At 45.4% G+C, this 26,489-nt stretch overlaps 1 protein-coding gene across 2 annotated transcripts; it reads right to left on the bottom strand.

The window, feature by feature from the left end:
• Positions 1-505: 505 nt before the first annotated feature.
• Positions 506-25,844, bottom strand: cd5 (CD5 molecule). Of its 2 annotated transcripts, XM_075464628.1 has the most exons (6): positions 25,603-25,839; positions 10,326-10,730; positions 6,826-6,957; positions 6,193-6,237; positions 4,839-4,904; positions 506-778 (listed from the first exon to the last, which is right to left on the bottom strand). In XM_075464628.1, the coding sequence occupies exons 1-6, from the start codon at positions 25,652-25,654 to the stop codon at positions 708-710; spliced, it is 771 nt and encodes a 256-aa protein (XP_075320743.1). In that variant the 5' UTR covers positions 25,655-25,839; the 3' UTR covers positions 506-707. The 2 variants fall into 2 exon arrangements, with proteins under 2 accessions (XP_075320743.1, XP_075320744.1); XM_075464629.1 differs by lacking the exon at positions 4,839-4,904 and having other exon boundaries at positions 25,603-25,844.
• Between the last annotated feature and the right edge of the window lie 645 nt (positions 25,845-26,489).

The following is a 26,489-nucleotide window of genomic DNA, read 5'->3' as shown; positions in this document are numbered from 1 at the left end:
CTTCCTGAGTCTGGTTCTGCCAGAGGTTTCTTCCTGTTCAAAGGGAGTCGTTTCTCTCCACAGTCACCTCAGGCACGCTCAGGCCGGGAGATTGGACCGAAAAAGAAAAAGTTTTCAGTGTAATCTGTTGGTTTCCTTAGCTAGGAAATTGTTTTTGAATTGGCTCTATATAAATGAATTGGATTAATTTTGAATTAAATTAATTGGATTTGATTGCAATGAATTGGACTCTAATTGGCTTGACTTGGACTATATTATTGAAGTGCCTTGAGATGAGGTTTGTTGGGATTTGGCTCTATATAAATAAAACTGAATTGAATTGACCTTGTGTTTCCTAAGTTTTCTGAGACTCATGATTTGAGTAGGTTTAAGTATTAAAAAGACATTAAAATACATGATCATTTGAACTTTGCCTGAAAACGATATCAAAACTAAATATACACACTTTGTTTTTTTACTGTGGAGAAATTACAATCTGAAATGAGACTGAGCTGGACCTTTGGTTATAACAGCTTTTTTAATAAGAGATGCAGATAATAAACATGAACAGACATTTTTGCTTTTTTTCGGTATGCTGACAGGTCATTTCCTTACAAGCAGAAGTGATGATCTTACACAAAGATGCAATCCACAGATAGACACATTTGAAACGCATGTACAGCACAGATAAGAATGATGATTATGATGATGGTGGAAGAAGAGGCCAGCTAGAAGCTGTAGCCACTGTTTCTGTTGTACGAAGGGTCGTGGATGTCGCCGATCGTCAGACGCTCCAGAGCTGATTTGGTGACACACAGAAGAACAGCCATGTTTAGACAAATTACTGCTAAAGTTTTCCACATTTGCTATTTTTCATACTCATGAGCTTCTTTCAGACCTGCACAGCTTTCCATTTATCTGACAATAGCTGAATGTCTTGGTGCCATGTGTGGGTGACTCTCTCGATGCTTTTCTGTAACATTTCTAAAGGCAGTCTGACTCGGTCAGACCCAGTAAAATAAACGGTACGCACCACTTTCAGCAAGTGTGAACAGCTGCAGTCAAAATAATAGATACACACACACAGCAGCACTGGGTTAATCTGACATATGATCAGCTGTAAAGTGATTAGCTATGATCAGCCTTATCACCAGTCAGCCCCTTTGTCATGCTGCTGTTAATCACTGTGACACTCCCTAAGAGAACTTATTGAAATGGAGATGGAATTTAAAAATGAGAAATAGGTGAAGGTGGTGCAAAAAAGTCGAGGGATGAAAAAAATAAGTTCTTATACAATTGTTATTGAAAGGTCGACAAAATGTTATTGCTTCCCTCTATATTGTGGTACAGACAGCATCATCTTATTCCATTCATAGCAAAATGATGGGTTCAAGTTTCATTGGATCAATGATCTACTGGATTCTTACTGAAATCACAGATGGATGAAGCTGCTATGCTTCAGCATCCGTTTGCTCTTTAATTTATTCATTCTTGTCAAGAGCTCAGGTAAGCTCAACAGGTGACACAGTTTATAATTGGGATGTATTGTACTTATAAAATTCTACATGCACAGATATATGTGTGTGAGAGAATGTGTAAATATATATGTTTCTAACATGAAAGTGGACTCACCAGTGATTAAATTATCAGTTAATTTAATTTATAAATTTCGCCCTAGTCCTCTCAGGTGCACACCGTGTAGAAAAGTGAGATTTTCTGCTGCTTCCAATGTTTTATACAACTACTGTGACCTTGGTGTGCTAACACCAAGCTCTAGAGGAAGAGCAGCCAGCTGCCAGCGAGAGGGTTGATGGTTTGATTTCTGGCTTCCTGGGACTGCATGTCAAAGTGTCCTTGGGCAAAACAATGAACCCATATTTCCTCTAATGTGTGTTATAGAGTAAAAAAACACTATATAGACTAAGATGTGCTGTATGAGTGTGTGTGTGTGTGTGTGTGTGTGAATGTTAAAGAACTTTGAGTGGTTAACCAGACTAATGTGAACTGTTAAAGTGATATGACATGTTGGATTGAGACTTTTCTGAAGTAAGCATGAGGAACAGCAACAGAAATGTCTGAATGACTCAGCGCTGTCACTTTAACAGACTGATGAAGGCCTTAAAGTTATAGATCTCACATGAAAAGGGCTGTAGATTACTTTTTCCTTTAGTCTATGCACAATAAACCACACTATCAAGGAAAAGCACATTTTTGGATTCCTCTACTGATTTATGATTAAGAAAGAGAGAAACAAACATACACACTGGTACATCTTTCTCTTGGAACCTTCTCTCATTATTCTTTGCATGAAAGCTTAACCAGGATGGATGGGAAGTGCTGACGCATAACCATTTTCCAGCCAATGTCCACATTATTACATTTTCATGCTGTTATGCTATTGCACACATTATTATATTATTTAAAGGGGATAGAGAATCAAAATCATCTTTTTCCCGTTTTTGGTGTTAGTTCTGAGTCTCCCTGCTGTGGGGAGTACACACCAAGTGCCAGCAAGTGTCAGAACCTCTGTTTCAAGTACTCCCCTTTTTTGAATATCCCCCAGAAAAAGTGCCAATCCGTTTTTGTGAAAAAGTGATGTCCCTTTTTGAGCAATCGCCCCCCCACACCCAAATCCACAGCCACCCCGTTTCAGACACCCCCCTTCGGTGAGAAACAGGAACAGGTGAGCCTTCCAGGGCTGTGAAAGCGGACTACGATCCCGGAAAGCAATGTTCGCGATCAATGGCTTTTATTTATTTTTAACAGGATTCCCAGTACATACAACCGCCGACTTTTCCTTTGCTCTGCGCATTTCACGGAGTACAGTTTCACAAAGCTTGCACGATTCCGAGCAGGCTTCATGGTCAGTTCCGACAGGGACAGACAGACTGCAGCGAGTTGTGCGCTCCGCTGAGAAGGTGATCGGCTGCAGCCTCCCATCTATCCATGACCTGCATGTCTCCAGGACTACGGGGCGAGCAGGTCGGATCACAGCTGACCCTTCTCTTTCTTTCTTTTCATTTTTATTTATATAGCGCCAAATACAACAAATGTCATCTCAAGGCACTTAGATAGTAAGTCCAATTCAAGCCAAATGGAATTCAATTAATTAATAATAATCATAATTCATAAAATAATCCAATTCGTTCATATAGAGCCAATTCAAAAACAATTTCCTAGCTAAGAAAACCAACAGATTGCACTGAAAACTTTTTGTTTTTCGGTCCAATCTCCTGGCCTGAGCGTGCCTGAGGCGACTGTGGAGAGAAACGACTCCCTTTTAACAGGAAGAAACCTCTGGCAGAACCAGACTCAGGAAGGGTGGCCATCCGCCTCGACCAGCTGGGGTTTGAGAAGACAGAAAGGGGGGGAGGGCGGCGGCGGCGGCGGCACTGTAACACCACTCTATTTGCACCACTCCTCTCGGGCAGGAGGCTTCGGTCCATTCGGACCAGAACCTCCCGTCACAAAAACAGTTTTTTCCCCTCGCAGTTGGACTTATGAACACTTCATAATCACCTCATAACCTGCCCCAGTCACTTTACCATCATTAAAATTGCACTAATGAAGCTGCACTGTTGTTGCTCTGTATATTGGATACTGTGTATTGTTGTACACACCTTGTACATTTTATATTCATATATTTGTATTCTTTATTTTTTATTATTATATCCTATGTTACATGTTTGCACCTTATGCCGCAGCAAATTCCTAGTTAGTGAACACTGTTCACTAACAATGGCAATAAAACGAATTCTGATTCTGATGAGCTTTCTTTTCAGTCAGTGTATTACTCTATAGCTCTGTTTTCAGTGAGAGCAAGGGCAGCCAATCAAGCAACGGTAACCGAATAGCACCAACACCTACCTGCATTTCATAATGAGGTTGCCAGATAAGCTCTGAAACGACGCCAATAAGGGAAAAAGACGCATTCTAAACCCAGCATAGTAACAGCTGTTTCAGAGAGCCTTTTAGGGAGGTTCTGAGCCATTACAGACCCAACCAATTTTTTTTGGGCTACATATCACATCACAGAACAAGGATTAATGCCCCATTCAACCTTTCTCTATCACCTTTAATTGTATACATTCATAGTGTGTTTAAAGGGTGCTTATAGTTGGTGTGTTTTAAGATATTGTGCCTTTGATGCTGAGAGCTACCAAATGAAAATTTCGTTTTGTGTATGCATAAGACAATAGAGAATTCTTGATTCTTGAGATCTCTGCAAGGTTCTGGTCCAGACTCTGACTGAGCCCCTTCAGGATCTTCACATTTTTTCCTGAAGTCAGAGAGAAGGACATGACATGTAGCAAACCCAGTCCGGTGTGACGAGGAGTTCAGCCTCTGTAGTGAGGTGTCTCATTTTCAGAGTAGTTTCAAAAGATCTACCGCGGCCATTTTGGGGGAGTGGGACTTTTTTTTTTGTTTAGTCCCAAGTTCTTGCATTAGAAATGGAGGAGTCCAAGAAAAGGAGCCTTAAAACGTCAAAACAAACCTTTAAACACATCCCATATCATGCTACAAGATGCAAATTTGCTGGTCGCCTGATTTAAATGCCCACAGGAGTTTTGCTTACATGCAACTGCCAGGGGTTGAATATTTTTCTAATGTAAATAAAGGTCATAATTCCTGGCTGAAAAAAAACTCATTATGTCTCTAAAGTCTCTAGGGCAGTATGACTTAAGTTAAGGGTAAAAAAAAAATTTCAATAAGTGTAAAAAAAGGTTTCAGTATTAACAGAGATGGGATGTTTCAGTTTTGAACTTCTAATAAATGTAGAAAATCCTCCTTTTTGGTTTGCCCATGTGGAGAATTGTATCCAGATGTGGTTCTGAATAACTGAGTATCATCTGCGTTACCTGGGTATGACAGCCTCTTCTCTCCATCACTGCTTTTAACTGCAGTGTTCCCTCGGTGGTAAGACACTAACAGAGTCGTAAACAGATTAGAGATTAACATTAGAAATGACTCCATAAACACACACAAATATATAGAAATACATAGTACAAACTAGACAAGACTGAAGTGGAGGAGCATCTACTCGGGATGTGCACGACAAAACAATTAGGCGGAATGGCGCACACAATATTGTCTACTTTCTTAAAGAGTCAACTCATTTTTGTTTGTGGCAGGAGGAGAATTATGGTTCACGATGCAGAGACGTGTAACTTTTTATCTCATTATTTATATACCACTACCATTCATATGTAGGCTACATACTCTGCACTTTTGGCTTCTTTGGACTTCTGGTTTAATGCTAAACTGTGTTTCATTGTCTGTGCAATGACAATAAAGTTAAATCTAATCTAATCTAATCTAGTGTTTACAGTGCTGTTCAGTTCGCACCCACAGCAGAAGCAACAAAACGCAGCGAAGCGTGGAGCTATTTCACTCAACTGGACAATAAAGTCGAATGCACATGATGCGGGATGAAGCTAGTTTACTGCGTTCTACCAGCGCGATGAGGACTAAACTGTCCCAAAAAAGTTGTGCTTCAGGAGAAAAAAGCCCAGTGACTGGTTTGGTTGTAGCGAAATGCTCATGTAACAGCAAATGACAGGAACAAATTACTGCTTTGGGGATTAATGTTAGTTTAATCATGATGACTAATCGACTTTGATGGGCTTGATTAGTCGACATAAAAAATCACTTCAAATGCCCATCCCTAGCATCTACATCAGACTAAAGATGACTCAAATGGAACCTGTGTGACAGATGAGTCAGATTTCAAAGTCTTTGTTTGAAACCATCCCGTTTCTGTTTCTCCTTTGATAAAAGCATGATTCCTCAGTGTGTAACCCCCAGGAGGGTCATTGATGGGTTACTGGGGTTTTGCTGCAGGTTATGGTAATTACTTTGTAAAATGTTGTTAAACCAAAGCTGTGCTGCAACACTTGAACATAACTGGGTGTATTTCTACTAACAAATCAACATCTTTATCTATTTGTAGTTCTATTATACTTTCATCTATACTTGTCTTATCTGTCTATACCTTGCCTGTGTCTCTTAGCTAAAAGCCATTTCTAGTTGGTGATGTAAAATCACCTCAAAATATTTAGTTTCATCATGTACAAAATGATTGCAGCTCACTGTACATGTCCAGAAATGTTGAAATGCAGCTTGTGTGCACAGTGTGGGGAACACTGACATAAACGTTATGCTCGACTTGGAATGAGACCATTTAAGAAATAAATGGTTGAGAGACTGACTCACCACTCTGTGTTGGTCCAATCCAGCGTGTTTGCCTCTTATCTGATACTGAAAAGCAACAAGTCATGTCAACACAGCAGTTAATACATGTTAAAGTTTCAGTGATTAGCATGATGATTAGCATGATGATTAGCATGAGGGTGGTGTTCTCTGTCTGTCTGTGACCTGAGCCTGCTCTGCCTGCATGTGGAAATGTTACACACCCTTTTTAAAGACTACAGAACACTGCACATTCAGACACTCAGGAGACGCTTCGGTTTATCAGCTGAAAGGCTTTACATGTGACAGATAGCAATGTCCATTGTTACAGCTCTCATTCATTGACTTCTGACAAAGAGCAACACACACCCCCCTTCAAACCTTCCACACAGACAGCATGCCTCTTGGAAAAGGATGCACACCATGCACTGCTCATGACAAGAGTCAGCTGTGTTCTATTCTATTCTGTCCTGTCCTGTCCTATCCATCTAATATCGTCATTCTGATTCTTCATTTTTCTTGGACATAATATTTGATTTAATGACTTTTAATCTAAAAATATTCATTTTCTGGTCATATGCATCCATGTGTTTGGTGTGTGAGCATTAGCCTGGTGTTTGCGTGGCCCTGTCTGTGTGTTACAGTGTGTGTACTCACATCTCTTCTGCAGGGCTTTAACGGTGGGTCTGGTGAAGCGGATTAATAAAAGGACCAGCAGCACACAGCAGAGCAAAGCTGTCACCACTTTGTAGGCCTGCAGCTGTCCCTTCACATCTGGGAGCTCCTTTCCTGGAAGCACACACACACACACACACACAGATGTCGATTTAGTGATTTTGTGGATAATCCAGATATCTGTGTTAATGTATATGTATAGTCTAAAGCTTTGTGGTTTTTAAAGACAGTTTACACCAAGAGTAGGAAAGTGATATTTTTCATAATGGCAGCTCCATTCAGTTTGATTTATGTAAACACACATATTCCAGGAAAGTTGTAAGGTTTTCGTAGATGTTACAAAAACACAACTCTGTAATTTTTTAACTGGATTGAAACTTTACTTAACAGACACCAGTCCATCTGGCAGCTGGGATAGGCTTCAGGGGGCTGAAGCCTATCCCAGCTGCCCCTGTGCGGGAGGCGGGGTACACTCTGGACAGGTCAGTCTCACTCGTATGGTCAATTTAGAAACCTCAATTAACCTAACACACATGTGTTACCGTCAACATGCCAGCTAACAACTTCTTTCATGCGTTATAGGATGTGTAAGCCTGCATTGAGGCCTTCTGGTGCAGCCTTTCACAGCAGCTAACCCTGCTGCCGCTGTGACCTACACCTGTGAAGCTGAGCTAATACCTTAGCTGGAACTCTGCTGCTGTTTTGTCTTTTGCTTTTTGTTTGAATTGATTTTGACACACTGATCCTGACGAAATTGTTTGGTGGGCTCACTTAGCCTGCCAGTGTTACTGGCTCATAAATGGCCATCACCTGCATGGAGTTGGGACTTCTTTTTAGTCATTTTAACGTGTGCCGATGGCCTGGGATGGTGGAGGCTGGCCTCTGCCAGTTGGGGCATCTCCTTTTTGTGTGCCGTGTTTAGCCCTGTACTCCTGGACATGGGCCTTCCCCATTTTGTGTGCCTGTGTGAGGCAACGTGACTGATGCCCCTACTCCCGCTTGCCCCACCGCTGGTGGGCCTATCCACACCAAGGATTGTATTTTTAATTGGTCATACTTTAATATTACTTTTCTTATTCTTGTGTCCATAAATAAATATTTGTGCTGGGAAATGGAATCTCGTCTCCTGCTTGGGTGAGCAAACCTGGGTACCTTAAAGGAAATCCACCTAACAAACTATTTCCCTGGGGGCAATTCCCAGGGTGGCGTTTGTCAGACTTCTTAGTTCTACCATATCTTATCATTGCAAAATCAGCCAACATATCTATTAAAATAAATGTTCAGCTTGTTGGCTCTGTCCAGGCTTCCATCAGTCTGACCTTCTTCACCTTAGAGCCTCTGATCTTTTCCTCTGATCCTGGCCACAGATCTCTTATGTTCTGGAGCTTTCTTTCCTGCTTTTTTTTTCTGTACACCTTCTGTACAGTCCTCAAAAACTCCCCATCTCCCTCCCTGAGTGTTTTTTTTATTAGTATTTTTTATTTATTTATTTTTTAGTATTATTTTGGACGTGGAGTATGCAAATCTACTGTCCTCGTGCACATGCACTTAAATACGCACGGGTGGCATTCATCATTTACGCAGGTCGTTTTCACACTTTTTCCCAAGTTAAGAGCATTTGTTGAATCTGACGTGGCGTGTTCGTACGAGACCTTCGTACGAAAAAAGTAAGAGAAATTTAGAATAAGAATACGAAAATGTTCTTGCATGAGGCCCAACGTTCACACTGTTATTTACAATAAATATAATAAAATAGTATTATTCATCATTCAAGGCTTTTAGGGTGAGCAGTATAATTTCAAAATCAAAAGTAAATCTATCAAGAAGCCAGTGAAGAGATTCAAACACAGGGCTGTGTGTTCATGCATTTTGGTCCAAGCAATGAGTCTACCTGCAGTGCTTTTAAGTCAGCTAGAGATGATGGAAGTATAGTGACTTACAGTTGTTAAGGTATAAGTCAACAGTTGAAAGAAATAGCCTGATTTTTGAGATTGTATGAAAAATATATTTGACTTAAGCCATGTTGTACAGAACGTTATCAGAAAGTATAAGAGAATACCACAATCTACTGTAAGTTGGGAATTCCTTATATATTGCTGTGTAATAGGTAATTCTGATAATAAATTCCCCTAAGAAACTGCCAAGACAAATCCGACTACTCTGGTATTTTCTCTACAACAATGCACAAATGGATTAGGGGATGTCTGCCCTGTGGAAGCCTGTCAGTCAATCTGCTGCAGTAAAGTCCGAATCATCTCTAAATATCTGCTTGTTTAAAGTCTCATCCACAGTAATTACTATAGATGAAGGACTGCAGTTGATTATAGCTCCCGCAATTACTGTAAATAGTGTGTAATACTGTGAAAACTGACTATGTAAAACAAAATCACTTTTTGGTTTTGATGTGAAATAATGTAGCCTTCTTTCTGTTTCCACTTCATATCAGGCTTACATTGTTGTAAAAACACGATCAATCTTGCACTTCCTTTTGTAAATACCAGTTTGAGAATAGGAAAAGGAGTATGCATGGTTTACTGGGTATGCATTGTTTATGCATATGGACTGAGATCTGTCTCTTATAGTAAAAAAAATGATCAAGATAAGAATCAGACAACAACAACCACGGACTGCTGAGAAGCTGAAATTTTGGATTCAGCAAGAATGGACACAAATTCCCCTGAAAAACTGCAACAATTAGTATCCTCACTTCCCAAAGCAAATTAAAGGAAGCTGGGAGGGAAACATGACTCTAGAACAACTTTTACTGTGTGCTGCTGAATCAGATTCTATAATTGTTTCTGTTTTCCAAACACAGAGAAGTTGGTCAGTGAAAATCACTTCTTTGGACTTGTTTCTGTTAAACTTAACTTTTTAATCAGTGAACAAATGAATGATTTATATAATTATAATTTTTTGTGTATCTTAGAAAACGTAACACCTTTACAGGAAATGGAGTTTGTTTGTACCAAATCATAACATCTCATACATGTTGTTAAGAGAAGCTCAACTATGGCCCCGTGGGTGGCTTGTGTTGGTGAACAAAACTTTCATTTAGTGGGAAGGAACACCTGACACAAACAGAAACTGTGTGAAAGGACAATGTTCATCGTATGAACTTCGATGTATTAGAGGAAGCAGAGAAATCAAAGCTGCAGCTGACTGAAAGCTGCATGGCCTTTGATGTTAGTCTTCATTACTTTAATTAAATAGTTCATGTGAGTCAGCAGTTTGGTTATTTTACACATTTTATTTGGGCAATGCTCTAATTTATTGTTAGATTCAAGTTTTATGATGAGAATAATTTGACTTCTTGATAGATAGATAGATGGGTTCTACTGTAGAACAAAATCAGACAGTGTGTGTTTCATGTATCACTTCCTGTAGTTGTATACACTATAAAATGCTGAGTATAGAATAAAAACCACAGGAGATGAAATTGGCTCACTCACAAAGAGTAGTGACACACAGACAAGTAGACCAACCTGTACAGGTGACTCTGATTATCTCGCAGCTGGACTCCTTGTTGGCCCCCTTCTCGGTTACCTTATAACCCTCTTTGATCTCGCCAGGATTGAGCGAGACTTTCTGACAGCCTTCCTTAGTCAGACACACATTATTTATGATACTCTGAAAATGTGTGTCTAGGTTGAAACAAACAGGTAAGGAGTGTTTGAAGTGAAAATATGGAACCAGGAAGACATGGCCTTCACATTTGCTTGACCATCTGACTGTGAGGAGGCCCAGGATGGGTGAGGAGCTGCTGGAGCTGGAGGGGGCAGTAACAGAGGGTTCAGTGGCAGCAGGAGGGCAGGCACCGTCGCAGCTGGAGCTGTTGGGCAGGGAAGTAGTCGCACCGCTGTTCGCTGGTGTTTCAGTTGAGTTGGATCCTAGGAGAAATACTACACTTAGTATAGAAAACACACAGATGAACACTCTGGTTCTAAATATCAAACTGCTTTGAGGAAGTATCACTCTGTTCAGGGGTTCATACAACAGCCACTAGCTGTCCCTTAACTGGCACCAATCAGCACGTTAAAATGGAGCGGTAAAAACTGTGCCATGATTATTAAAAACGTGAGGAAAGTGTGTGCTAGAAGCTTCTAATGCAAAGGATGCAGGAGTGTGCAGCCCAAAGGAAAGATGTGCAGATATTTACAGGAAAATAATCGGATTCTATTTAGAGATAATTCAGGACAATTATTGCTGTAAAGAGTAAAGAAGGTCATGCACATGCATATTGATATGCCCATGTGCTCAACAACAGAACGCAGGTAAAACTAGTAAAGAAAAAAATTCAATAACAATCATAATAATAATAATAATAATAATGCGAAGAAAAGGAATAATTTCAAAAGACATTAAAGAAAGCTCGGCACGGCTCGGCTTGGTTGTGTTTCCATTACAACCGAGTATACTTCGTACCTCCTCGACGTGGGCGGGGTCGTCGTAACACGGCTGCGCGACCAGAACAACAACAACAACAGCAACAGCAACATACGAGGGGGACAGCATGGAGGACATGGAGGCGCTCGTGTTGCTGCTCGCTCTGTGGCTGCTGCTCACCCTGTGGCTGCTCACCCTGTGGCTGCTGCTCACTCTGTGGCTGCTCACCCTGTGGCTGCTGCTCACCCTGTGGCTGCTCGCTCTGTGGCTGCTGCTCACCCTGTTGCTGCTCGCCCTGTGGCTGCTGCTCGCCCTGTGGCTGCTGCTCGCTCTGTGGCTGCTCGCCCTGTGGCTGCTGCTCACCCTGTTGCTGCTCGCCCTGTGGCTGCTGCTCGCCCTGTTGCTGCTCGCCCTGTGGCTGCTGCTCGCTCTGTGGCTGCTCACCCTGTGGCTGCTGCTCGCCCTGTGGCTGCTGCTCACCCTGTGGCTGCTGCTCGCCCTGTGGCTGCTGCTCACCCTGTGGCTGCTGCTCACCCTGTGACTGCTCGCCCTGTGGCTGCTGCTCGCCCTGTGGCTGCTGCTCGCCCTGTGGCTGCTGCTCACCCTGTGGCTGCTCACCCTGTGGCTGCTGCTCGCTCTGTGGCTGCTCGCCCTGTGGCTGCTGCTCACCCTGTGGCTGCTGCTCACCCTGTGGCTGCTGCTCACCCTGTGACTGCTCGCCCTGTGGCTGCTGCTCGCCCTGTGGCTGCTGCTCGCCCTGTGGCTGCTGCTCACCCTGTGGCTGCTCACCCTGTGGCTGCTCACCCTGTGGCTGCTCGCCCTGTGGCTGCTGCTCACTCTGTGGCTGCTGCTCACCCTGTGGCTGCTCACCCTGTTGCTGCTCACCCTGTGGCTGCTGCTCGCCCTGTGGCTGCTGCTCGCCCTGTGGCTGCTGCTCACCCTGTGGCTGCTGCTCACCCTGTCGCTGCTCACCCTGTTGCTGCTCGCTCTGTGGCTGCTGCTCGCTCTGTGGCTGCTGCTCGCTCTGTGGCTGCTCACCCTGTGGCTGCTGCTCGCCCTGTGGCTGCTGCTCGCCCTGTGGCTGCTGCTCACCCTGTGGCTGCTGCTCACCCTGTGGCTGCTGCTCACCCTGTCGCTGCTCACCCTGTTGCTGCTCGCTCTGTGGCTGCTGCTCACCCTGTGGCTGCTCACCCAGTGGCTGCTGCTCACCCTGTGGCTGCTCACCCAGTGGCTGCTGCTCACCCTGTGGCTGCTGCTCACCCTGTGGCTGCTGCTCGCTCTGTGGCTGCTGCTCGCCCTGTGGCTGCTGCTCGCTCTGTGGCTGCTCGCCCTGTGGCTGCTGCTCACCCTGTTGCTGCTGGCCCTGTGGCTGCTGCTCGCTCTGTGGCTGCTCGCCCTGTGGCTGCTGCTCACCCTGTGGCTGCTGCTCGCTCTGTGGCTGCTGCTCACCCTGTTGCTGCTCGCTCTGTGGCTGCTGCTCACCCTGTTGCTGCTCGCCCTGTGGCTGCTGCTCGCTCTGTAGCTGCTCGCCCTGTGGCTGCTGATCACCCTGCTGCTGCTCACCCTGTTGCTGCTCGCCCTGTGGCTGCTGCTCGCTCTGTGGCTGCTGCTCACCCTGTTGCTGCTCACTCTGTGGCTGCTGCTCACCCTGTTGCTGCTCGCCCTGTGGCTGCTGCTCGCCCTGTGGCGGCTGCTCGCCTTGTGGCGGCTGCTCGCCTTGTGGCTGCTCGCCCTGTGGCTGCTGCTCACCCTGTTGCTGCTCGCCCTGTGGCTGCTGCTCGCTCTGTGGCTGCTCGCCCTGTGGCTGCTGCTCGCCCTGTGGCTGCTGCTCGCCCTGTGGCTGCTGCTCACCCTGTGGCTGCTGCTCACCCTGTGGCTGCTCGCCCTGTGGCTGCTGCTCACTCTGTGGCTGCTTGCCCTGTGGCTGCTGCTCGCCCTGTGGCTGCTGCTCGCCCTGTGGCTGCTGCTCACCCTGTGGCTGCTGCTCACACTGTGGCTGCTCACCCTGTGGCTGCTGCTCGCCCTGTGGCTGCTGCTCGCCCTGTGGCTGCTGCTCACCCTGTGACTGCTCGCCCTGTGGCTGCTGCTCACTCTGTGGCTGCTCACCCTGTGGCTGCTGCTCGCCTTGTGGCTGCTGCTCACTCTGTGGCGGCTGCTCGCCCTGTGGCTGCTGCTCACCCTGTGGCTGCTCGCCCTGTGGCTGCTGCTCGCCCTGTGGCTGCTGCTCACTCTGTGGCTGCTGCTCACCCTGTGGCTGCTGCTCGCTCTGTGGCTGCTCACCCAGTGGCTGCTCACCCTGTGGCTGCTGCTCACCCTGTGGCTGCTGCTCACCCTGTGGCTGCTGCTTGCCCTGTGGCTGCTGCTCACCCTGTGGCTGCTAACTCTGTGGCTGCTGCTCACCCTGTTGCTGCTCGCCCTGTGGCTGCTGCTCGCTCTGTGGCTGCTCGCCCTGTGGCTGCTGCTCGCCCTGTGGCTGCTGCTCACCCTGTGGCTGCTGCTCACCCTGTGGCTGCTGCTCGCTCTGTGGCTGCTGCTCACCCTGTGGCTGCTGCTCGCTCTGTGGCTGCTGCTCACCCTGTGGCTGCTGCTCGCTCTGTGGCTGCTGCTCACCCTGTGGCTGCTGCTCGCTCTGTGGCTGCTGCTCACCCTGTTGCTGCTCGCCCTGTGGCTGCTGCTCGCTCTGTAGCTGCTCGCCCTGTGGCTGCTGCTCACTCTGTGGCTACTCACCCTGTGGCTGCTCGCCCTGTGGCTGCTGCTCACTCTGTGGCTACTCACCCTGTGGCTGCTCGCCCTGTGGCTGCTGCTCACCTTGTGGCTGCTGCTCGCCCTGTGGCTGCTGCTCGCCCTGTGGCTGCTGCTCACCATGTGACTGCTCACTCTGTGGCTGCTCACCCTGTGGCTGCTGCTCGCCCTGTGGCTGCTGCTCACTCTGTGGCTGCTGCTCACCCTGTGGCTGCTCACCCTGTTGCTTCTCGCCCTGTGGCGGCTGCTCACCCTGTGGCTGCTGCTCACTCTGTGGCTGCTGCTCACCTTGTGGCTGCTCGCCCTGTGGCTGCTCACCCTGTTGCTGCTCACCCTGTGGCTTCTGCTCGCCCTGTGGCTGCTCACCCTGTGGCTGCTGCTCACCCTGTGGCTGCTGCTCGCCCTGTGGCTGCTCATCCTGTGGCTGCTCACCCTGTGGCTGCTGCTCACCCTGTCGCTGCTCGCCCTGTGGCTGCTCACCCTGTTGCTTCTCGCCCTGTGGCGGCTGCTCACCCTGTGGCTGCTGCTCACTCTGTGGCTGCTGCTCACCTTGTGGCTGCTCGCCCTGTGGCTGCTCACCCTGTTGCTGCTCACCCTGTGGCTTCTGCTCGCCCTGTGGCTGCTCACCCTGTGGCTGCTGCTCACCCTGTGGCTGCTGCTCGCCCTGTGGCTGCTCATCCTGTGGCTGCTCACCCTGTGGCTGCTGCTCACCCTGTCGCTGCTCGCCCTGTGGCTGCTCACCCTGTTGCTGCTCACCCTGTGGCTGCTGCTCGCCCTGTGGCTGCTCATCCTGTGGCTGCTCACCCTGTGGCTGCTGCTCGCCCTGTGGCTGCTCACCCTGTTGCTGCTCACCCTGTGGCTGCTGCTCGCCCTGTGGCTGCTGCTCGCCCTGTGGCTGCTGCTCGCCCTGTGGCTGCTCACCCTGTGGTTGCTGCTCACCCTGTGGCGGCTGCTCACCCTGTGGCTGCTGCTCGCTCTGTGGCTGCTCACCCTGTGGTTGCTGCTCACCCTGTGGCGGCTGCTCACCCTGTGGCTGCTGCTCGCCCTGTGGCTGCTGCTTGCCCTGTGGCTGCTGCTCACTCTGTGGCTGCTGCTCACCCTGTGGCTGCTCACCCTGTGGCTGCTGCTCACACTGTGGCTGCTCACCCTGTGGCTGCTGCTCACTCTGTGGCTGCTGCTCACCCTGTGGCTGCTGCTCACCCTGTGGCTGCTCACCCTGTGGCTGCTGCTCACACTGTGGCTGCTGCTCACCCTGTGGCTGCTCACCCTGTGGCTGCTCGCCCTGTGGCTGCTGCTCACCCTGTGGCTTTTTGTCGCACCGAAGGCAAGAGAAGAGAGCCAGAGAAGACTCCTGGCCGCCAGATAAAACAGTATTGAAAAGTGACGACACTCATCGGCCAATCAGTGGAAGGCAGTCGGCTGACGTCACGTTTTAGTAACGCTTCGGCCTGCTTGGAACCAGGGCTGAGGTGATACGGAAAATCTACCCGGTAGCAGGTACTGCGTGCTAGTGGAAACACGCAATAGTGCGCCGAGCCGAAGAGAGCTGGTGGAAAAGCGCCATTTGTTACAGCGTCATTGGAAGTTGGAAAGCAACAGCGAAACGTCTCCTTCGGCAGATCGTACACTGTAAGTAAACTGTTAAAACTGTTAATATGTGCTTGTTTATGCAGATGGAAAGCGGGTGAATCTGTCTCTATGATTTAACTTTTAACTTTGTAATATACCATAGCATATATAGCATATATAGCATAGCGAGCGTGGTTAGCTAGCTCACGTAGCATATTGCCGGTAGGTAATGTAGATTTGAGTTAACCCTGGTAGTTTTGGTCACTATATCATTCACTCATCACTCATTCATCTAAGTTGACTATACACAGGTTATTTTTGTTAGTCTTACACTGCATTCCTATATTTAGAAATTCAATGTCTGAAGTATTTGACAGATTGTCTGTTTTGGAGTGCATCACTATGTGTATCCTGTCACATTACAAATTGTGATTATGATGGCGGATGATGATAACTTAATTGAAAATCTCCTTTTGTGATTACAGATTCTGTCAGAAAAAATCCTGTCTCTCGTGCTTCCACTGAACATGATGTCTGCAAGCATGCCATCCGGTGGTTCAACGTGGCAGCAGATAGGGGAACCTCAAGGAGACGCAGAACACACGAGGTTCACCCTGCTGACCATGTCTAAGCACAGCACATCACATGTTATGCCAGTTCCTTTTTAATTTTTTTCAATTGTTCATTTAAATGAGTGTGTGAGTATTAATAAATACATTAAGAATTTCCATCACATTTTTTCCTGTTTTTTTGTGTCCATTATCTTATTAGCCACTTGTAGTGATGTGTTGGTCAATCTGGTGTTTGTGCCAGCTCTTTTAAGTGAACTCAATTCCACTTCATTGGTTGTATCCAATCAATCATATGATCCCAAGGATCATACTCTAATGTCCCATATATCTCCAGGGAGGTTGGTGGAGGTTACTGTCCTGGTATGGAGGATGAGGGAGGCAGGGAGAGCAGTACAGCACAATGGATAGCAGATGAGATGAAGTACCCAGAGAGAACCCATGCATGTACAGGGAGAACATGCAAAGCACATACAGAAAGACCTCTGGCTGGATTCTAACACCTGCACCAGTGCTACCAACTGCACCACTGTGCAGCCTCAAAACTGTACATTTACTCGGAATAATAACCCAATTTTAGGTCTTTTGCAGCTTCACAATAAACCATTTTCAGGTGTATAAGGCTAAACTGGTGGGGTTTTATGGAGTCATTTCTAGTTGGTAAGCAAGTTTTTATCTGTGTCTACTTTTGTTAATAAATTCATAATAAATAAAGGTTCTGGACCAAATGAGTCCACCTCCATTATAAGTATCCAAACGGATCCAAAACGGATCCGGGCCGGATGTAGCACTTAATAAAAAAGAACTAGCTGGTGTGCAGCAAACAACCTGGCTCTGAACACCACAAAGACTAAGGAGATCATCCTGGACTTCAGGAAGCACAGAGCAGAGCCGCCTCCCCTCACCATCAAGGGCAACGCAGTGGAGAGAGTGCGCACCTTCACCTTTCTGGGCACCACCATCTCTGCTGACCTGTCCTGGTCCGCCAACACCAAGGTTGTCGTCAAGAAGGCTCAACAGCGTCTGCACTTTCTGAGAGTGCTCAGGAAGAACAACATCAACCAGAAGCTGCTGCTAACCTTCTACCGTTCCTCTATCGAGAGCATCCTGACCTACTGCACCTCGGTGTGGTTCTCCCTCTGCACCGGGGCAGACCGGTTGAAGCTCCAGAGAGTGATAAAGACAGCACAGAGGACCGTGGGCTGCCCCCTTCCTTCCATCAATGACATATACACATCTCGCTGCCTCAGCAGAGCGCAAAACATTATCAAAGACATCACCCATCCCGCCCACCACCTGTTTGACCTGCTTCCCTCTGGCAGACGCTACAGGTGCACCAGAGCCAAGACAAACAGACTCAAGAACAGTTTCTTTCCAAAAGCCATCACCATCCTGAATGCACACATGCACCAGCGCCCCCAACATGCAAAACCTCATGTGCAATAACCCCACCCTCACAGAACCCCCTTTGCAATAATCCTTTGTGCAATAATGTGTAAGAATGTAAGATAGTACAATAAAGCTTTCTAATCTAATCTAATTAATGTGTGGATCCAGATAGGGTCCGTGATCTGGATCTGTTCCGGATCCGTTCCGGTGTGCAAGTGGACTCCGATCCGGGTCCGTTTTGCGGATCCGTTCCTGAGTCTACCCTAAATCCGGAACGGATCCGTCTCACAAGCAAGAAGCTTGAAGGCTCAGCAGCAGCTACACTTCCTGAGAGTCCTCAGGAAGAGTCCTCAGGAAGATTCCTCAGGAAGAGTCCTCAGGAAGTGTCCTCAGGAAGATTCCTCAGGAAGAGTCCTCAGGAAGTGTCCTCAGGAAGATTCCTCAGGAAGAGTCCTCAGGAAGAGTCCTCAGGAAGATTCCTCAGGAAGATTCCTCAGGAAGAGTCCTCAGGAAGTGTCCTCAGGAAGATTCCTCAGGAAGAGTCCTCAGGATGTGTCCTCAGGAAGATTCCTCAGGAAGATTCCTCAGGAAGAGTCCTCAGGATGTGTCCTCAGGAAGAGTCCTCAGGAAGTGTCCTCAGGAAGAGTCCTCAGGAAAAGTCCTCAGGAAGATTCCTCAGGAAGAGTCCTCAGGAAGAGTCCTCAGGAAGATTCCTCAGGAAGAGTCCTCAGGAAGTGTCCTCAGGAAGATTCCTCAGGAAGTGTCCTCAGGAAGATTCCTCAGGAAGTGTCCTCAGGAAGAGTCCTCACGAAGATTCCTCAGGAAGAGTCCTCAGGAAGAGTCCTCAGGAAGTGTCCTCAGGAAGATTCCTCAGGAAGTGTCCTCAGGAAGAGTCCTCAGGAAGATTCCTCAGGAAGTGTCCTCAGGAAGAGTCCTCAGGAAAAGTCCTCAGGAAGAGTCCTCACGAAGATTCCTCAGGAAGAGTCCTCAGGAAGATTCCTCAGGAAGTGTCCTCAGGAAGATTCCTCAGGAAGTGTCCTCAGGAAGTGTCCTCAGGAAGAGTCCTCAGGAAAAGTCCTCAGGAAGATTCCTCAGGAAGTGTCCTCAGGAAGATTCCTCAGGAAGTGTCCTCAGGAAGAGTCCTCAGGAAGATTCCTCAGGAAGTGTCCTCAGGAAGAGTCCTCAGGAAGAGTCCTCAGGAAGATTCCTCAGGAAGAAAATTCTGGACTCAAACCTGCTGCTGATCTTCTACCGCTCATCCATCCAGAGCCTGCTGACGGTGTAAATGTCCCCTCCCTGATGGACATTTACACCCCCCGCTGCCTCAGCAGAGAAGAAACCATCACCAAGCACAGCTCCCACCCTGGCTTGGATCTGTTGGACCTGTTACCCTTAGGGAGGCCCTACAGCTGCATCAGAACCAGGACCAACAGACTCCAGAACAGCGTCTTCCCAAAAGCCATAAGCACTCTGAACTCACACATGCTCTGATTTCTCAGCCTAACACCCTCAACCCCGGACTTCTTCTACCCACGTACTGTGCAATATTTGATTATTTAATATTCAACAACACTGAAAATACTGTCAACCCATTTACTGTGCAATATCTGTATACCGTGCCATACCGCAATACCTCACTGCATATAACATTTATTTTTGCACATACTGCATATTTCTCTGCACTTGCAGTTTTTATGTTGTATATATCTTTGCACTACTTGTATATGTTGATATATATATTTTTTGCCTACATGTTTGCACTGAATGAGGAGCTGCTTTTAATTTTTAATCATTGTACTTGTGTATCGTGACAATAAAGGCATTCTATTCTATTCTTTTCGAACATTTCATTTAAGTTGAAAGTGACATATTTTACTATTTCACCCACCAAGAATATCAGCTCAGGTCCACGTTTCCCACTGTGTAGCATCCCCTCTTCTTTGAACAACATCTGGAACTGAGGAGAGCAGCTGCTGGAGCTTTCTTGTCTGATATGGGGTTCTAGCTGCTCAGTCTGGACTGCAGGCAGCTCAGTCCAGCAGCCGGACTCTTCTACTGTGAAGCCGTGCTGTTGGAATAGTTGCAGGATGTGGTTTAACTTTGTCCTGCTGAAATATGCAAGGCCTTCCCTGAAAATAGCAGATGTTCCTCTAAAACCTGTTTATAACTTTCAGCATCGATGGAGCCTTTCCGGATGTGCAGGTTTCCAGTTGAATAGGCACAAGCTGATGTCTCCTCCCCAGTGTGGTAGACGCAGCGTCCATGATGTCCAGAAAGAATTGAATATTTTGACCCATCTGACCACAGAACAGTCAAAGGCTTCTTCAGTTTGGATGCAAAACGGACCGCTACAGGAAATCTTTCCTGCCCACAGCCATCAGCATCTATAATAACTCCTTGATTTAATTGAGCTACATCAACATTTAATTTCCCTCTGGGATAAATAAAGTATTTTTGAATTGAATTGAATTGAATTGAATTGAATTTCCACTCTGCTTCAGTCCATTCTAAATGAGCTTTGGTCCAGAGAAGACAGCAGAGTTTCTGGATCATGTTCACATGTGGCTTCTTCTCTGCCTGGTGGAGCTCTAACCTGCATCTGAGGACGTTACGGTGAGCTGTGTTCACATGCTGATTCCTGGAAGGCTTCCTGAGCCCAGGCAGTGATTTCCAGGACAGAACCAGGCCTGCCTTCAATGCAGAGCTGCCTGAGGACCTGGTCAGACATCTTATACAGATTTCCAGCTCTGCCTCTCTAAGATGCTCTTTTTATACCCAGAGATGTTACTGACCTGATTAGATGCAACGTGTTCCTCCTGCTGTTTTCTAATATGTTGAATTGAAAAACGTACTTTTCCAGCCTTTTCTTTCCCTGTCCCAACTCTGTTGAGACATGTTGCTGCCACCAAATTCAAGATGAGCTGATATTCTTTAGGACATAGTAAAAAGGCTCACTTTCAACATTTTCTATGTTCTACAGTGAATAAAAAGTTGTTTTCTGAGATTTGAAAATAATTGAAACCTTTTTTAATTTACATTTAACACCGCGTCCCAACATTTTTGGACTTGAGGTTGTTATACATTGTTAGTGGACGTCACCCTTACTGCAAGCTGTCTACATCTTTTTTCCCTCTAAGCCCGTTTGTAGCACACAAATCTAACAGCTTTACAGACCGCTGACACATTCAAAGACTTCAAGAAGTGTTGTGTTATGATTGTAGTTACAGGAGATTTTCATGGATGATAAATACTGTAATTATCTTTGACCTCTGACCTGTGGTTGGGGTCAGACGCTGTCAGGATAACGCGTGAGCTCGCTCATCCCAGCCGCGCGCCTGCAGAACGATGCCAGCATGCGCTGCAGCAGGCGTATTAAATACTGCTCAGCGTGCACTTTCCTAACTGACAACATTGATTCAAAATAAGAAAGCCATTATTATTATGCTTTAATTGACATGATGAACTCAACATTTTCCAGTGCAGGGACAATCCTCTGCTATTGGTCTCTTATTTGCCCCTTACCACCACGCACCAGCAGACGTGTTGTTCAGGCTGAACATCAATAAAATGTTCACGGCAGCTCAGTCTTGGCTGCTACTTATCTGAAAAAACCACATCACAGATACACAGCAAAGTCCCAACCAAACATGCATTACTACACCTCTGATAAATTCAAATGAAATTAAACTAATAAACTATTCAAACAATGAGCTACAGTCACACGTGCTTTATTACAACCGTTCATGGTGTCGGGGCCAGAACAAAAAACTTCATATCAGCAGAAAAGAGTCATTTTGGCCAAACTTGAATGAACAAGCAGGAGATGAACAATGAATGGACTGATAGTTTCTCTCTCTTATGAAACCACTTCAACAAATCAACTTTTCGCCAATGAGTCGACAACCAGACCAATAATCTATTAAAGCACTGAGCAGTCAGCCCAGGCAAGAAAAGGATTTCTATCAAAGTCTTTCCTCAGTTTTATGGGTTAGCTAATGATTTACCGTTGAAGAGTGATCGGACTGTTTAATATGTTTCATTCTGGTTTCTCACGCAGAGCCCACACGCACTGACACAGTCCGTGGTGTGTGTGCAGATACTTGAGATGCACTGAGAAGAACGATCTAACTTTCTGACAGTTTTGCAAATGTCAGGTTTGGTAATTTGAAGACCACAAAGCCGTTTCTGTTCAGCGGAGGCGGCACTAGTTTCAGCGGCATGAAATTCAGGCCTCTGCAACGCAGCTGAAAGCTCTGCAGGCTGGTGGCGCTCTGTGGGCAAATGGAAGCATCTGTTTGGGTTTGGAGAATTTTTTAAAGTTTTTAAGTTGAGTTTAAAAATGTTTGTTTTCTTCTTAAAATAAAAGTCCTGTGCTTCATTTCAAACTTTAGATTTTTGCATATCTGAGACATTCAGTTCTTTCAATTTCTATGAAATGAATGAAACAAACATCCTGAGAAATGAATTCTGTCATCCAGCGAGGTTTCTTTTGATAACTCAGGCCCCATGAAATACTGTGTGAGGATGATGGGTTCTGGGTTAAAGAGGCTTCATGTTGAAACACTTTGACATAACTCAACAGAAAAGTAAGAATGAATACAAACCCTTCAAACACAGCATTTTAACAAGTGTTTGAAGAAGTTCGGATCATCTGTTTTCTCAATGACAAATAGAAGTCACTATCATTCAGCCAAGAACATATCTCTAACATATCCCAGCAGCAACATGACCCCTGGGAGAATCCTACGGCAGTACTGAGGCCCTGTGGTAGAAAACAGGTCTGTGGCTCTATGAAGGGATGAGGTGCCGTCTGTAAGACATCAGGACAAATGTTTAACCGTAAAGCCTCTAAAGTTCAAAAACAATCAGATATCCCGTTTGAGTCCCACTGACCTCCCTCTAAGCCCAGAAGCAGTGAGAGAAAACGATATTTGACGAGCTGAACTCGGCTGTCATGGACCTTGTGGTGAATTTAAAAAATAAGGACACCAACATGGCGGATCCTTTTTCTTCCATTCCTTTGATCATCGTTCACACACTTCCTGACTTGTATGTAGCACAGCCGGCTTTGCTCGTTATCAGATTTGATTTAATAACCATCAAAAGTTTGGTTCAGCTTCTGGTTCTATCAGGTAACATCAAAATGTGTGGTTTCCATTTTCAATTTTTCCATTTGATGCCGCCAAAACAACTCATATAGGTTAGATAGGATTGTTAGTAACATGACTGGATATGAAAATGATTTGTTTAACGATTCCGCCTGAACATTAGGACTGGAGATTTCATCGTCTACGCACCTAAAATATGTGGCTGATCAGAACAAATCTGTCAGACATTACAGGACTAAAAAAAACAAAGACAAACTAATGAAAACATCAGAGTCCAAGTTGATTAAAGATGGCAGAGGGCACCAATCAGAACCTGAAATTCTTTTTTAAATGTTACAGAGGAGAAGGAGCGTCCTCTCCTTTCAGCCCAAAATCCAGAAGCCTGCAGCTGGGGCAGTGTGCACGTGCATCAGTGCACAGGGATTTCAGACATGTTCTCTCATATCTTATGTTTAAATTTTGAGGTACTTGACTAATTTGAATTTCCCCCACTGAGGGATGAATAAAGTATTCTATTCTCTGTCCTCGTATCCCCGAGGCTGCAGCTCAAACTGAACACACACTCCTAAAGACAATGCAAGTGTAAATGTTCCGGGTTCAGTTTAACTTCAGCTTCAGATCAGTGCATCAGTAGCAGGCTGCTGCAGAACTTCACCATCTTCAGAAGTGATCCATTCCATCGGCCCTCCAGGTCCCACTTTGGACATCCCTGCTTTAAATGATTTGCTGATTTATTTATTTATTTTTTTGGTTGACTTTTCTGGTTCTTCTATGCGCGGCTGTATTTACGACTTGTCCTGCACTGTCTCCAGCACCTGAGACATTTTAATGTCGAACTATTATACTTTCTTTCTTTAGATATGAACCAGTTAATACATTATTTCGGCCTCTTGTGTACATCCTCCCAGGACCTGCAGCTTTTAAGATTCAAATGTTTTCTTTTAATGAACAAACTTAATTTTTTTTACTTTTTTAAAACCAGCTTTATCTCTTTTAGTTCCCTCCTCAGAGCTCTTTTTAATGCTGTAGACGTCTCTTAAATCCTGTACGTTTTCATTAATAATTTTATTTTAATTAATAATTATAGACGGCCAGGAACATGGTTTTAGAATTTTTAAAGAAAAATAAATCAGTGATGCACAATCAATAATTGTTGCTCCTTTTTTTTTTATTGATGCCTCAACCATTCTTTTTGTCTAGCTTTACATCCGTTGTTTTAAATAAGTTCATAAATGTGAAACATGTCAAAAGACCACCAACAAAGCAGAAAGCATTGTTATAATCTGTAACAACATATTTGATATGTTTCCTGTTTGGAATGATGACTGGCTCCTCTAAAGCCTTCTTAAACTGCCGTAAGGTTCCACTTAGCCGCATTACACAGACATGTTTCGTTACATTAAGGTGATACAGAAACTGTATTCCTCCAGTCTTACCATTAATTAAACCCAGATAACACCGGGTTCAGATAACAGTTCATCTGAAATCACAAACTTCTGTTTTTGAGGAATACATTAACAAAGTCACTGCAAACTGAGGAATGTCACCAAGTTCTGACTTTTTGAACTTTCAATGTCACACAAAGCTTACATGTCCTCACAGATTTAAAGTAACTGCAACGGTTTCTAAATATGTGTAAGTCAAAACCTCCAGACTCCAGACTCCAGACTGTAGAATGTGGCAGCAGAACTGCAGGCGGGAACCTGCCGGCTGTTTGGGTTCCTCACTGATAAAATGAATATGCTCCGTCACACATCTAAATCTATCAGCAGACCTTTTTTAAACTGTATTAACTGTTCTTAATTAAATGCTGTTTGTTATTTTGAACCCATTGCTTTCCTCTCATATTTGACGTGGTTCCGCAGTCCGGTTATTTATCCCCGCTGCCGTTCCTGTTTCATCAAACATGCTTTATTTCTTCTCTCTCAGCCTTCTTGATTTGATCCATTAAGAATGAGTTTTTTCTCTATGTCTGTGAGAAGCACTTTCTAACACTGCTTTTGATAAGTTCAGTACAAATTTAATTAAATAATATTATTGACATAGTTTGTAGTGTAAGCTTACATCACACATCCATTAGAAAGCACTGCAGCTATATCGAATCTGTTTGGACATTTTAAGCAACGACACATTGACAGAAATAACATGTTTTCATTTTTAACAGACCATAATATATATATGGAGATCCACCCTGTCGGCCTGTGCGGGTTGCATAGGTTTCCGCTGAATCTGGCTTTGCCTGCGAGCGTTGATCAGTGTGTGTTTCCCAGAGAAAGTGTGTTTTAGATGCTGTTTTAGTGTGTGTGTGTGAATGGGTGAATGTGGCTTAAATTACTCAAAAAGACTAAATCAATGCCTCTGTGTATGCTGTCCATTCATGGTTTATTTGACCATAAGTGCCATAAGACCATAAGTTGGGTTCCGGCGTATCCTTCTGTGTGACAGCATCTGTGTTTGCAGCACATGAATAAAAGCATGGAGTTGGTCTGGTGGCGGCAGATGAACCAACAGATGTGGAAACACTGCAGCTGGGCTGGACCAACACTAAGTGAGCTGAATCCTGGATGCTCTGCCCCCACACCTGCTGACAGGCTGAGGGTGGCTGTACCTCTGAACAAATGTGAGGCTATTATTATGAAAAGCTGTATTCTCAGTGGTTGGTGAAGAAATGGAGGATGTGAGTTCCTAAATGTGTGCACCATGAATGAGCTTCCTGGATGTGTGTGAGCAGGGGAGCATGGCCTGTACTGTAAGTGGAGCGCAGCGGTACCGTTAGAATAATGTTCATGTGACAGAAAAGAGATTCAGAACAGAATGTTCATTTAAACTACTGCAGTCACCCAACTTCTGCTGACACAGCGATAAGGCCTCAGCAGAAGAACGTCCCAGCGAGATGTTCTCCAGTGATAACGCTTCTGCTCCAGTGTCACACTGGAACTGGAGAACTTCCTCCTCTTCTATTTCTGATATTCAGTAGAAAACAAAAAGGATGCACTGACCTGCAGTCACCAGAGCAAAAGTTGTGACGATCACAACGGTTCTGAGATCCATTCCAGTGCAGATGAGTGGAGGAAGAAGAGAAACGGAGCGACAGGAGGAGTGCAGACGGCACAAATCAGATCAACACGCCAACGACAGAAAAGGTGATGAGAAAGGAAATGATGCAGAGGAGTAACCCCCCTTCTCCATTCAGTGAATCACTTCATCCCCGGCGGCGGCTGCTGCTGCTGCTGCAAAGTGCAGATTTCCTCCCTTCAAAGCAAAGTGGGTGAAGAAGGCGGGGATAGACAGAAAGCATGATAAACAGGGAGGAAGGAAGAAGAGGTGAAGGGAAGAGTTACCAGACTTTACAGCAAACACTTTTTATATCAGTTCACATTCTTCTCCTCATTTCCTCACACTTCACAGATCAAATCATATAAAACATATGCTCACTATTAAAGGATTTATACCCAGGATTACTCACATTCCACTTAACATTGTCATTGTTTCCTTTGACTATTGTTCATATCAAAGGTCTTATTCGATTTAGTCACTTCTATGAAATGTTTTTTATTGGCACAGGAGAAAAAAATCTGGTTTCTTTGTGAATAAAAAGAAAGTGCTCGGGAGCCACTTATGGCCAATATCTTCCTACACATGTGGAACAGCTGTGTTGTCCACCACCATTTTAGTCTTGATCATTTTTCCTCTCTTTGCTACGACTTTTCCAATCTGAAAGACCCCCAGTGTCCTCTGTGGAGGTCCTGGTGAGGGGTCTCATTGACTCGATGCCAGCCGTTAGCAGTGTAACACGAGGGCTCGACAGGTGGTAAATAGGATGAACAGCAGGGTAGAGACAGATTATTATACAGATATGTATTATTATTAGTGTTGCACCGATACC

This window comes from Odontesthes bonariensis, chromosome 4 (genome assembly GCF_027942865.1).
Source record: "Odontesthes bonariensis isolate fOdoBon6 chromosome 4, fOdoBon6.hap1, whole genome shotgun sequence".
Lineage (NCBI taxonomy): Eukaryota > Metazoa > Chordata > Actinopteri > Atheriniformes > Atherinopsidae > Odontesthes > Odontesthes bonariensis.
Note: the sequence above shows the minus strand (reverse complement) of the source record. Positions and strands in the feature narration are given on the sequence as shown.